Source organism: Astatotilapia calliptera, chromosome 10, assembly GCF_900246225.1.
Source record: "Astatotilapia calliptera chromosome 10, fAstCal1.2, whole genome shotgun sequence".
Classification (NCBI taxonomy): domain Eukaryota; kingdom Metazoa; phylum Chordata; class Actinopteri; order Cichliformes; family Cichlidae; genus Astatotilapia; species Astatotilapia calliptera.
The window spans coordinates 15,318,536-15,331,497 of record NC_039311.1 but is presented as its reverse complement, the minus strand read 5'-3'; the positions used below and the strand labels follow the sequence as shown (position 1 = coordinate 15,331,497).

The 12,962-nt window shown below is 37.8% G+C and overlaps 2 protein-coding genes across 4 annotated transcripts in view; one reads left to right on the top strand and one right to left on the bottom strand.

The window, feature by feature from the left end:
- Window positions 1–889: 889 nt before the first annotated feature.
- On the bottom strand, window positions 890–7,270 carry tmem135 (transmembrane protein 135). 2 transcript variants are annotated; one of them, XM_026181236.1, is made up of 15 exons: window positions 7,056–7,270; window positions 6,588–6,715; window positions 5,702–5,794; window positions 5,547–5,580; window positions 5,395–5,460; window positions 5,061–5,107; window positions 4,943–4,984; window positions 4,714–4,842; window positions 4,544–4,613; window positions 4,252–4,419; window positions 4,059–4,122; window positions 3,857–3,933; window positions 3,480–3,578; window positions 3,304–3,371; window positions 890–2,514 (listed from the first exon to the last, which is right to left on the bottom strand). In XM_026181236.1, the coding sequence occupies exons 1-15, from the start codon at window positions 7,191–7,193 to the stop codon at window positions 2,364–2,366; spliced, it is 1,374 nt and encodes a 457-aa protein (XP_026037021.1). In that variant the 5' UTR covers window positions 7,194–7,270; the 3' UTR covers window positions 890–2,363. The 2 variants fall into 2 exon arrangements, with proteins under 2 accessions (XP_026037021.1, XP_026037022.1); XM_026181237.1 differs by lacking the exon at window positions 890–2,514 and adding an exon at window positions 2,522–3,050.
- Window positions 7,271–7,508: 238 nt separating this feature from the next.
- The window catches only part of hephl1b (hephaestin-like 1b), an 18,893-nt gene continuing 13,439 nt past the window's right edge, over window positions 7,509–12,962 (top strand). The window contains exons 1-3 of one of the 2 annotated variants that reach the window (XM_026181233.1): window positions 7,509–7,604; window positions 11,443–11,687; window positions 12,666–12,878. In XM_026181233.1, the coding sequence (XP_026037018.1) occupies window positions 7,585–7,604; window positions 11,443–11,687; window positions 12,666–12,878 (478 nt within the window). In that variant the 5' untranslated portion in view covers window positions 7,509–7,584. Of the gene's footprint in view, window positions 7,605–9,433; window positions 9,732–11,442; window positions 11,688–12,665; window positions 12,879–12,962 lie in introns of those variants that run through there. The other variant, XM_026181232.1, reaches the window with a different exon arrangement.

The following is a 12,962-nucleotide window of genomic DNA, read 5'->3' as shown; positions in this document are numbered from 1 at the left end:
TATAGCCACTACGTAATCATGGGTCATGTGTAGACTTCTTGTTGCTATCATAGATTTTTACTCTTCTTTGGTTTTGTGAGTGTATTAACAAAACCATGGTGATGATTGTGGTGTTTTGTTGTTCTAAAAATGTTTTTTTTTAATTAAGAAATAATATGATATATATATATATATATATATATATATATATATATATATATATATATATATATATATATATATATATAAGTATAAAGTCATACAGTAGGTTTGCTTGGATTCTAAAATATTTTAAGTTTGCACTTATCATGCGACATCGTTTGGGAATTAATGTTAAACAAATTTTAATTTATATTTTAAACACACTGCTACACACATAACAGCAGTAGCGGTCACATTCTCAAAAAACTTGAAATCGCTTGTGCTTACTTCCGTTAATTCTTTCTTCTTCTTAAGCTGAAACACTGCGGGCATCTTTGCTGCCCTCCACAGACAGAGTGCAGACTGTGCAAGTAAACAGTGTTTTTCCAATTTTAGACGAGGATGCTGCAAGAGAAAAGCTCATTTAAATGTCCCCTGCATGATATTTGGAAATGTTTATATTGTCTGCTTCCTAGATTTGATAAATGTAAATTGGGATGTGATACACTGCACTGGTATGACATTTTTTCTGATTACTGTTAAAATATACTGTAAAGTATTTACTCTGATACTGATATGATGTAATTTGTGTTGTACACTCACAACTTTACGTAGTATCCTTAGACTCAGAATTTCATTAACTGTAAAACATGTGTTCATTTATCAGTAAAACATGCAAATGCCACTCTTTAGTAAACGACAATCTTTTCCTGCAGACACATATCTTTCCAAAAACAATAATAAATACATAAATCAAAACCAAATTGAGCTGAGTGTTTCTTTTTATTCACAGAAAACAGCAGCCTTAAGGAAATGCTCCAAATTCGTCAGTTTACACAGTTGATCAAAGTGGAATTTTAGTGACAGGGTTCAACTTGGAATTTCCAGTAAATTTAGATTAAAATTCTCAATGCAGAGCCTGAGGATGTAAATCCAAGTACCCAAACTTATTAAACAGAGTCAAACTTACAATCACTGCAAAGCTAACTGCAATAGTCAGTGCACTGAACAAATAATCTCTTTAGACTGTAGCATAATTACATGTAACATTCAATACATTTAAATAACCCCACCTTTTAAAATATGAGGCAGAGGTGTGTTCATAGACAATTTGCACATTCCAAACAAGTTTAAAGTGATCACATTGCATGTGTTCATTTCCCTCCCTACAACAACTGAACTAATAATTTGGTTTCTTACGTGCAAGCAAAGAGTCTCAGTGCGAGTGAACTTACTCAGCGTCAATTAACGCTGTCAGTGTGAATGGATTTATTTTCCACCTGTGACTTTTAGTAAATGTCAATTGCAGTGAGATTTATTACTACATCAATTTGACCACAAATAACTCCTAAAATTGCCAAGTATCTCTTAAGGTGGATAAATTAATTGAAATAAATACTATCTACTGTAGTTTAACCATCTGGCTAAAATGGTACCTCTGTGTTTTGTATTGGAGGATCTACATAAAACTCCCACTGCTACTATGGATAACTGATTGAATAAGGCTACATTATTATATGTCTCCCTGCCTTTAAACACACATTCAGAAAAGATCAGGGTGTAAAATTCTTCCCGCGTTCTTCCTGCTTTTAAATCAGTGTCAAAACACATCGTTGTGGCTACTCCTACAGGAGTTGTGAGGTTTAATCTCTGTGAAAACAACCACTCGAACAGCACAAAAATCAGAGCAAACTGAAAGGTAACTTGCCAAAATCCAGATTGTGTTTAAAGGATAAAAAGAATGTGGTTGAAACGCACCCAATCATTTTTATTTTCAAAAGCATTTTGTTATTGAAGGAACTGTTCCAGCTGCTAGATCACTACGTCGTGTCAAATACAAACTGACAATCTAGCAAAATCTGTTGTTCATTCAGATCATTTACGTTGTTTTTCATTTTCATTAGGACTAACAAATCTTTTTATTAATGTCCATGTCAATTTTGACAAAAATGACAGAGCTAAAATGAAATTGTACATTTCACTTTTTTCAAACAAGTGACCTGTAAAGTTCAGTCTTTGTCAGTAAGTGAGCTTCTACAGCTCAACAATTAACCCTTAAGAAACCCTGTTTTGAACTTGGGTGCAATCCGAAGCATATCTTTTTCATAACACATCACTACTTCTGCAGCATCACACCTTTAAAAAAACAAAACAAAAAAAAAACCCTTAAGTTCCTCAGAGAGAACAACCAGGCTGTTAGTTTCATGTTGAGGTAACCCCAAAGTCAATCTGTTGGTCCCAAATCATCCAAGTTGGATGTCACCTCCCGGTAGAAGCACTGTCTTGCTGGGCACCGTGGTGTAACGGGGGTCCAGTTTGGGCACAAAGCCTTTAAAGTCTCTGGAAGCCTGAGTCCCAAACATGTCTAGCACCTGTCGGTTCATCAGAGCAAACCTAGAAAATCAGAGAGAGAAAAGGCCCTGTACAGTTTTATTGAAGTCAACACGAACAAAGCTGATGTTGAATAAAAGTGACAACTTATCTAAAATATTGTTCGTTTATATGAGATTCCTGCAAAGTAACTTTGATATCTTCTTGTATGGTTTGGATCAAAGCCTGATTAACAACAAGCACTCCAAGTACACAGGCCTCTGCAAGGCAGCTCAATCTCTGGGCACTATTTACTCTTAAGGGTAGTAGTACTGTCATTTTCATATATTCATTTTGTTTTCATTGGTATTTTTAAACGTACTTTGAGAAGTTTGTAGTGCAGCAAAAATCAGATAACATCATGACAAAGGTTTACTTTAAATATACAAACATTTTGCAGGAGTAGGTAATGGATAACAGGAATTGATTGGTAAATAACTGGACATGAATAACTTGAGTTTATTATTACACTACATTACATTTCTAACTAACTAGCCAGCTCATTCTCTTTCTCTCCACAATTCTTTGCAGGCATCTCATGTGTCTCATACTGGGGTCAACTTGGAAGAAAGGCAGATGAGAAATATAAAAGTGAGGTCAGAGGTCAAATGTGACATGATATTTGGATGCAAACTGTAATGTGATATTTAGAATCCCCACACACCAGTATCATTTCTGAAATGTTGCCAATACAAACGAATTCAGTAAATTTTAAGCATATTTTTAAAGACACAAGTATGACCTTATTTGACCTTGAAGAAGCGGTCAGAGGTTCAAAGTAAGATGACATTTACAATGTCCATACATCCATACCTGCCCTGGGTTAAACGCAGCAGGAACTTCCAGTAAGTTGGCCTGAGGTTCTGCACTTCCATCACAGCCTGTGTAGAAGCCATACATCAAGCATTATATCCTTGCTCAGCTTTAAAAAAGAAAAAAAAAATTTGTGTGAAGCATATGTATGTGAGTAAGAAAGCATGTTTACTTACAGCATGGAAGCAGATCGCAGTGGAGACGGCATATATGATTGTGTCTGCATGTGGAATGTAAGGCAACCGGCCAGCCTCAATGCCCTTGAAGTAGATAGTCTAAAGAGAGGGATACATAGGGAATGTTGTATATGTTAAGTGTATTTGTTGCAGTTTCTGAAACATGTTTACGTGGCTGCACATGTCAGTGATTACTACATAAAACCAAGCAGAGATACCTGAATAATGATAAAAATGTGGTATTTATCAATAAAGCATTAATTCTGTTTTTTTTTTATATTGATACAAGTTTATTATTACATTTACACTTTAGTTCAAAGACAATATATCAGTATGAGGACCTTTTTTATTTCTATGATTTTTGTGTTTGTTTTTACCTCCACCAGCTTAGAAAAGAGATACATGGATATTGTTGTGCTTTTGTAGAAGAACATTGAAACTCCAGCCAGGAAGCCTTCAGGAAAAAGAGAGATGGAGAAACATATGAGAAAAGAAGTTAATCAGCAAAGGCACAACAGAATCCCGAGGAGGATCATTCTGCAGGGACTTTATGTGACAGGTTACACCATCCTGTCTCACCAGCTATAAGCGCATGGAGTTCATCATCAATGTTACGCATCCAGCGCAGCAAGCAGCTTGTTCCCTGAGTGAAAGAAAAGCACAATATACAACAACGTGGCAAGGTTAGACAAGTAAAAGACAGGAAATCAAATGTGTAAGCAGGAAAGGAACATAATAAAGATACTAATAGAAAACAAAACAGCACATCTACCTTATAGATACTGACGAAGGAGCCTAGAAAAACCCCGAGTTGGAAGTTCTCTTTGTTGTAGAAGAGGGAGGGAAGGCGGGAGGGTTTCGAAAACATCTGTCTGAATGCTGATGGCACTTTAAGTAAACACTGAATCACGTAGCCAACACTGAACATCCTGACAAAACCCTACGGTGACAAATGATAACAAATCTTAATCAAGTATCATTATTTAAGATGTAAATGAATAAGCATTATGAGAACATCACAAAGGATTGGGATCACACAAAAACTAACTTCTTGGGAGACTTACTTTGACACAGTAGGATATGCAGTTGTCATTATAATGTTTGCAACATCTGTGTCTTGGTCCCCGTTTGCATCTGGATTTGGAAAAGAAAAAAAAAAAAAAGAAGACGAAAAATAGTTCATGTAAGCCACAATCCAACACACTGCCATGATGTCGGGTGTGTTTTCTCTCACATTGATTCGAGCAGTTTCCTGGTGGAGGATAGAAGAGTCTTTCTTCTAGAGTCAGGCCTTTCTGCTGATGGCTGTGAATCATCAGCCAGCACAGAGTGTGTTGGGATCTCTTCTTTCCCAATGATGAATCTAAGACAGAAAACACACACCACTTCTATAAACTTTTATCTATAAACCTTTTTCATCAGCAGTGAAAATGAAGGCATCAATAGAAACGGGAACAACTTACTTCAATGCGGAGAATGCAAAGCCTTTGAGACCATCTTTACTTCTATAGTATAAAACAAAATTCAGCTTAACCTTAAACATTAACACTTGCAACAATGTGTTCACTGTGCTGCTCTAACCTGAAGAAGAACATAAAGAGTGATGAAGTAATGCAGAACAACAGCACCTAATGGGAAGCAGAGAGAGAGAAAGAATCAAACACATGACTCATTTCACCACTGTGCAGTCTCGTCAGAACTATAAAGTCATAAATGCTTCTTTTTGGATCCGTTGATACTTTTTACTGAAGTCTGTTCAGTTTTCACAACTGGAGTTCCCTGTAGTTGCATTATTAGACTCATAATCCAACAACAAAAACAAGAGAGAGTCTTAAAAAAAATTAGGTTGGCAGTAATTTACATGATCTAAACCTAACCCTGATAACAAGCTCATAGCCCCACCCTTTGACCTTACCTCGCCATGTTTAATGGGTTTGACGACACCTCGTGTCACTGCCATGCGAAACAAAGTCTCAGTGGCCTGAGAACAACATTACGCTATTAAAAATGCAGACACATGGCAAGGTTCACATACAACTACTAATATTCGAAAGAAGCGGCCCTTACAAGATTTGCCATGTATATTGTCAGCAGCCCTCTCCTGTGAGGATGAAAAAGAAAGAGGCGAAAAGGCAAAAAGTAAACTCTATGTGAATGAAACATGTTTGAATCTAGGAGAGGCGAGAAAAAACATACTGAAACGTAACAGACGGGCATCTCACCTGCTCTTGCGCTCCAGCAGGATGGCAATATAAGAGGCTGGCAGTGCTGAGCCAAACCCAACAGACCAGGAGTAGAAGCCTCCCAAAAGTCTCCTGCAGTTAAAATACACTGCATTATTTCACTTCCTTTTTTTCCCCAGCTGGGACGTTTCAGTGAAGACAATCCCACACTGTCAGCACAAGATTTTGTCAGCTCTTCCGTCTTCCATTTTTCCATGATAAGGAAAGTATTATCCAAGTATTTAAAATGCGCACTTATTGAAACGATAGACAAAGACAATCCAAGCTGATACTGTAGTCATACACTACTTTCTGCAATTCCCTTATCCACAAGGGGTTGCCACAGCAGTGCCAGCTCCTTATGAATAAGCAGATATCTCTGCATGTTTGATTGGCCTTCCTGACGTAACACCCAAGGGATTTGTATCTACTCCTGGAAGGTCCAGGGACCTTTTCCTTATTAGTCAAACCATGACACTATAGAACCACCTTTTACTTTACTCTAAACGGGACACAAATTTACAAAATTATTATTTAAAAAAAAAGTTTTCTTAAACTAGCAAACAAGACCATAAAGTTAATAGTGGGTTTATTTTATCACAGATGTCCACAGAGGGTGACCCTAATGCAAACATGACCACAGTGGCCAGGACATGAAGCTGACACACTCAGATGCTGACAGGTTAAAGGAAAGGAGGCACACGTGGAAGAAGCTAAAGTGGCTTCAGCTTCAGCAGGTGTGGTTCACAGAACATGACCGTTCATGCTCAGTTTATCCATATATCATACTGTATACATTTCACTTTCGTTTTCATTAATAAACATAATGACAGTGCAGCTTAGTGCCAAGTTTGTGTTTACATACTCTAGACATGGGTTCACTGACCTGAGAATGCAGAAGAAAACGATGAAGAGACCCCCATTGGTAGTCAGGAAAGAGGTAGACCAAAAGATCTCTGGGATAAGCCTTTTTAAGTAGTAATCCTTCTTCCTTCTCCTTAGAACTGCTGCTATCTGCAAAGCACAGTGCGTTACTGCACACTGGAGATGCAAGGCAAATACAGTTCCAACTCTGCTAAAGTTTACACTTACAGTCGTGACGAGTGCCCAGAGGGGAATGAAATTTACAAAGGGGGAACCTGGCTGAAGTTGCATGACATGTTTTTGCTCCTTTATCTGATCGGCCACATGTACAACTTGGACTTCGTACCTAAGTGCAACACTAGCGACGTGCCAGCCTATCTTTAGAGGTTTTCTGCGAACTACTAAGCCATTTTACTTTAGTTAGCTCGCTAACTTTAGCTATTTAGCTAGCCTCACAGTCTACAGTTATATTTCAGGTCAAACGTCTTACCAGGTAAAGAGGCGCGTATATTTTAAAGGACACCTCCAGAGCACTCCTAGTCACATCGGCAGCAGACTGCACACACGACGGGCTCCAAGTGTGGCCGATTTCGTAGCAGTTATGCGGTATTTTGCTGAGAGCAGCCATGTCTGTGCACAGTGACAGCAGGAAGGTGGTAGGCTGCCGTGCGCGTTCCCTAAAAGGGGCGCAGTCACGAGGATGAGCTATGCACGCGCCCGGTGCTGATCAATAAGGTTAGGAGAAGAGCCCTCTTTACACGGCTGCAATAACAGCTGTGACATTTTTATAGGTAGCCTGTTACAAGCAAGTCTTGCATCCAGCGACTAACCCAGATATGCCGACTAATTTCTTTGTTTCCGTCAGTGTAAACACACAAGTTATGGTTCAATTTTCAATTCAGCTTTATTAAGATTTGACCCTATTTCAAATTAGAAGCACAGAATGGAATTACTGCAGATATGTTTTTGCTCCTTTAAGTGCCAGCTTTTTCCCAACAGAGGTACAACTTTGTGCACCTATGGACTTTGGATCAAGACGGTCTGTAAATTTTTATGAAAATCAATCAAAACTTATATCTTGATAGAAAAGTACTCATATGTTTTACAGATTTATGCAAGAAACTGTCGTATATTTATGACTGTTTTACATTCTGAACATTAATCCCAATATAATCACAGTGGAAATGTTCAAACTTCCATTGTTGTGGAAATTCCATGTTGCTAGTCTTTCCAAAAAAAAATCAACAACAACAACAAAAAACCCCAATGAACTGGAAACTGAATCTTTATCTTTTCAGAAATATGAGATATCTGAAAATATCCAGTATAACAAATTTTTTTCTCTTTTCTATCTCCTCCATTAAACTCATGCTCTTATATCACGTGGTTCCCTGTCCCATGACAGTCAGCAAATCGACAGCATCTCACTGCACTGTGTACAGTATGGAGAGTGATGCAAATTTTACAGAGCAGATATTCTTTGTTTAAAAACAAAATTAAATAGAACACTAATACCACACGTCATCTAAAACTTGTTAGTTTTAAAGTCATAGATGCGTCATATAGTTCACCAAGCTTTATGTATATTCTTGTAATGTCCCGACTAGGTCAGCAGGTGTCACCCTTGCCTCCGAAATTACGACACAAAATTTCAAGTTAGAGAATGTAAGGTTGTGTTGAAGGGAATGAGCTCAGTATGGTTTTAAGAATTTCCACTTGTTAAAAACCATTCAAGATATTTTAAGAGGACTTTTTTTTATTATTATTTTGTTTGTTTTGTTTTTAATGCACTTAACACTGACTTATGAATCATCGAGCAAAAAACGGATGAAACAGTGTTTTTTTTTGCAAAAAAACATAGTTTGTTCCTATTTTAACTAAATCTGTCAAACATTTTAGTGATAACACAGCTTAACAGGCATAAAATGGTATTTTATCATCTACAGCACATGAACAGTATCTGAAACTAATGTTCTTAGGAAATATTTTTAAAAAAATCCTGCAAAGACCTGACACAGGACATGAGAGATGCATTTGGTCTACTGTTCACGATAAAACTATGATACTGGAAATTTCTGCATAAAATATCAAAATTAAAAATAATTACTCTGCAGAAAAAAAGTTCCCCATCATCATTAAATGGATTAATATTACTGCTGCATATGTTTAAGGTGATGCTTATTTTAAATACTTTATACTATGCTTAAAGTCCAGCATCATATTATTTGTAGCTTGACATATAACTTGTTATTAAGTAACTTAAATAATATTTCGCTAAAACTTAGTAATCTTAAAGTAAAGAAGCTATGGTTATAAAAGGATTTTTGGATTCTTGCAGCTGGCTTTTCATAAATCTGTATTAGAAAACAGAGCTGCGCATGAGCCTAAAATCATGCCCAATATTTTCTACACTGACATTCATGAAAAATTCTTATTTCCTCTGGGCTCTCCTCCCTTGTTCTTGGCCCCTCACTGTGCCGCCCTATGTTTAAAAATTCTGGAACCGCCACTGGTGGCAACACCTACCGATAAAGGAAGATAAGGTAAAAAAAAATTGAGTTCTTTGTGGGCTGCTATTTCATCAGTCTACTGTAGGATCAAATATAAACAAATAAAACTGTAAACACACATCAAAAGTGCTTTTTGTGAAGCTGAAAAGTCAAATTAGAGATCCACAGTGCTTGGCACTGCCTCTTTTGCGTAGTGGATCTAACTAACCTAATTTCCCAGCAGACCGCTTCAATTAAATCCAGAAAGAAATAATTGACTTGGGAATACTTACTGGTTCTTATCCCTGCACATCAGATACTACTGGAGGCGTAGCCTCTGGCTGAATAGCCTGACTGTTTTGCTTTGAGTTTCGTAAGCGCTGCGGTCCAGACGGACATTCGCAGTCACATGGAAGAGTGAAAGAAGGTTACCCCTTGTTCCTGTACCAGCAAAACCCGCTGATCACTTTGGCCAGCATTTTAGACTGCGATAAGCTGAATATGGCACGGACTTTGGGGTTGTTTGCAACTTGTTTGCTGATTTTTCTTCTTTCACTGGGCGCGAGCGGGGAGCGCGGCAGGGAGAGAGTTTATTATGTGGGGATCATTGAGGACTTCTGGGATTACGCACCAAGTGGAAAAAACCTGCTTAACGGGAAAGACATCGAAGACGATGAGTGAGTTGACATTCGGAAAAGTATGCTCAGATAGTGGCGGCACTAATTGCTTGTAAATATTCATTTTTATTTTTAGCGCCTTTATATATAATGTCTAAGATCACTCACAAGTAGAAAGTCATTATAACTCATGTGGGAATAAAAAATAGACCGCGAAAGAAAAGACAGTTTAGAGATACAAAAAAGTTTTAGTGCAAAACTTGTGGGTTATGTCGCGTGCTCGGGGTGTGACAGTGTCTAGACTTTGTGTGCTTTGCTGGCAGTCTAACGGATGTGCAGGAAAGATGACAATGACTAACAGCGAATTACTGTCTCCTTTCATTAGATTAGAGGCTTCCTTTACTGTGTATCTATCTGCCATGTGTCTTTATGTGCAGCCAATCACCAAAAAGGAGGCACAGAGATCCTGTCTGACAGAAGCATTTGCATCACACCATGGTTAGGAATTTAATGAGAGATGTGACAATGAGACTGTGTGACCCTTGCATTTCACAGTTTTCAATTTCTAGAAAAAAAACCCATATAAAATAATACTGTTAATGCGGCTTGTACTTACATCACATGTAAGCATTGACAACTCACAACATTTGTCTGTGTTTCTGCTGTTATAGTTCAGGAACCAATACCTAATAATCAAAAATCTCTTTCTTATATTAAAAAAGAGGACATTAGACTGGACACATTTGCACATTTTTCATGAAATGAAGGAATGCTCATGGGTGTTGCGCAATGATTGAGACAATTTTGTCCTTCCTGTCACAGAAATAAATAATTGTGAAGCATAAGGGAATTGCTTCATTCTTACACAATACATGGCATTCCTAAATTTAACTGAACCTCTGGACGTGCTAATAACGTTCTCAAAGTGTACAGGCTGTACTTAAACTGTCTCAAGCTGTTTAATCACTGCAGGGCATGTTTATCTTTGTTAGATATCATATTGTCTTTTCACTCCCATTTCATGGCAAACTGAATTCACAAGAAGCTTTAAGATGTTTCTTCCTGCCATTTGTATCCCATCATTTAAAATGTGGAATTGCGTCAAATCAACTTGCAATGCGTTTGCATGGCATTAGATTAATAAAGCCATATGTCGTATTATAAGACAGAGAAGGGGAAACGAATAAGCAGTGTTGGAGCAATGTTAGCACTATTTTGCTTTGTTCGGGTTCTGACTGAAACAGCGGTAATCAGACAGGCATCAAGGTTTTCAGTCAAAATCATTTGAGAATCTATTTAAGATAATCTTACTTCCAAAAGTGCATCAGCTACAGTTTCAACAACCTGTTATTAGCTCCCCAAAACATGTTATTAAAATAATGATATGTCTAATTGTTAAAGACCTGCAACCACATGCAATTTGTTCAGTGGCTTTACATCTATTCTTACACCAGGTAAGATCTAGTTCTTGTTTGGTCTACACTGAAATTCTAGCCGTTAGACAATAATCAAAATTGTATAAACTAAAAGATCTATCAAAGCCTTTTGTGAAAACCTAGAAAGGCAATGCACTTACTTTTGCTATATTTGTACAAGTTTGATTGAAAGTTGGTGTTGCAGCGTGGAACTTGACGTTGACCCTAACAAATACAAATGCAAGAAGAAAAAAAAAGTATTTTTCTTGTCTGTCTCCTACACACTCTCGGAATTCTGTATAATCGCTCCACTGTGTGTCTCACATTCTTGTTGTTTCCTTTTCAAACTTTCTCAGGCATGCATCAATATTCCTACAGGGAGGGCCCCATCGAATTGGAAGTATTTACAAGAAAGCTGTGTTCAAAGAGTATACAGATGCTTCATACAGTCGCCTGTCTCCTCGACCTGATTGGCTGGGCTTCCTGGGACCCATACTGCGTGCTGAGGTTGATGAAACTATTGTTGTCCACTTAAAGAACTTTGCAACCAGGAACTACTCTATGCATCCCCATGGGGTTTTCTATGAGAAGGATACAGAAGGTAAAATGTTCCATACTACTGGATATAGACAGAAAAATTCATGGTGCTTTTGCACACAGAGTCACACCTACAAGAACAAAGTGCTGTCAGTGAGGGTTACAAAGTGTCATTTATTCATACTGAATGATACCGATTGTTGCTGTGTTCAAAATTTGTAATAAGAACTGAATAATATAACTTTTTAAAAGTCCAAAAGGGCTTGAAGTTACATGAAACAGCTAACATTGTTTATGAAGTTCCAAGAAGGCGTGGTACTGTTCTCCTAGAAACAGAAGAAAAAGTGGCACATCACAATTCCAGAAAATGAGTGACTGCTATGGCAGATGTTTTATAAAGATATGTCTCTTAGGTTTTCTGAACTTTACAGCTCTCTGCTATGCAAGAAGCTCGTACACCACCCACCCCCCCCCCAATCATGTGAAGGGGAAATCCTGCCGGAGTACACTTGAGAGCCTTGTGGAAATTGAGACTACAGCTGCAGTCCTTTCCTACTTAAAATAGAGAATGGTTATTGTTATACTTTGTGTCATGGTTTAAAATCAGCAATTTTATTAAACATGAGGAACGCTAAGTGGCATCTTTTTGCTTAAACTGGAACTTGAGCTGAAAGATAATGAGATCACATGTCAGTGGTGTCAGCACATTAAGATACTGAGAACTGAGAAAGCAGTTAATTTGTTAAACCTTGTCCCGACATTCACACTGTATCAAAGATCAGTATTCTCGTGACTTCTCATTTATGCTTTGTTTTCAAACACACTGCCATAGAAACTAAAGGCTTACCAGAAAGTAGAAAAAAAACAACAAAGAAAATGAATACTACCTTGACTTTTGAAACCTGCTTTAAATAACATCCTTGTAAATGTTTTCTAATATTTTCTACAAAATTCTTATTGAGACTATAAACTATAATATCTCTGCTCGGCTGCTTTCTGACCAGAGTGATCTCTTTGCAAACATTTTCCCTTCGTGTACCAGGTGCACTCTATCCAGACGGGACATCAAGCAAGTTGAAGAAAGATGACTGTGTCCCTCCAGGAGGCAGCTATACCTACCGCTGGGAGGTCAAACCTGAGTTTGGCCCCACAGATGATGATGCCAACTGCTTGACCTGGGTCTACCACTCTCATATTGACGCCCCCAGGGACATCTCCTCAGGACTTATTGGGGCGTTACTCACATGCAAGAAAGGTACAAATATATTTGGCAAATATATTTGATTGTATGTTTGGTGTGTTTCATACAGTGTTTTGCCTGCTGTATGCAGCTTTCTGT

Excerpts from the sequence above, each read along its gene's own strand:
- tmem135 (XM_026181236.1), bottom strand. The coding sequence starts at position 7,193 with ATGGCTGCTCTCAGCAAAATACCGCATAACTGCTACGAAATCGGCCAC. Across the intron at positions 5,795-6,587 it reads GTTTTCTTCTGCATTCTCAG|GAGACTTTTGGGAGGCTTCT; the intron begins GTCAGTGAACCC and ends TTTTAACTGCAG. Across the intron at positions 5,108-5,394 it reads AACCCATTAAACATGGCGAG|GTGCTGTTGTTCTGCATTAC; the intron begins GTAAGGTCAAAG and ends GCTTCCCATTAG.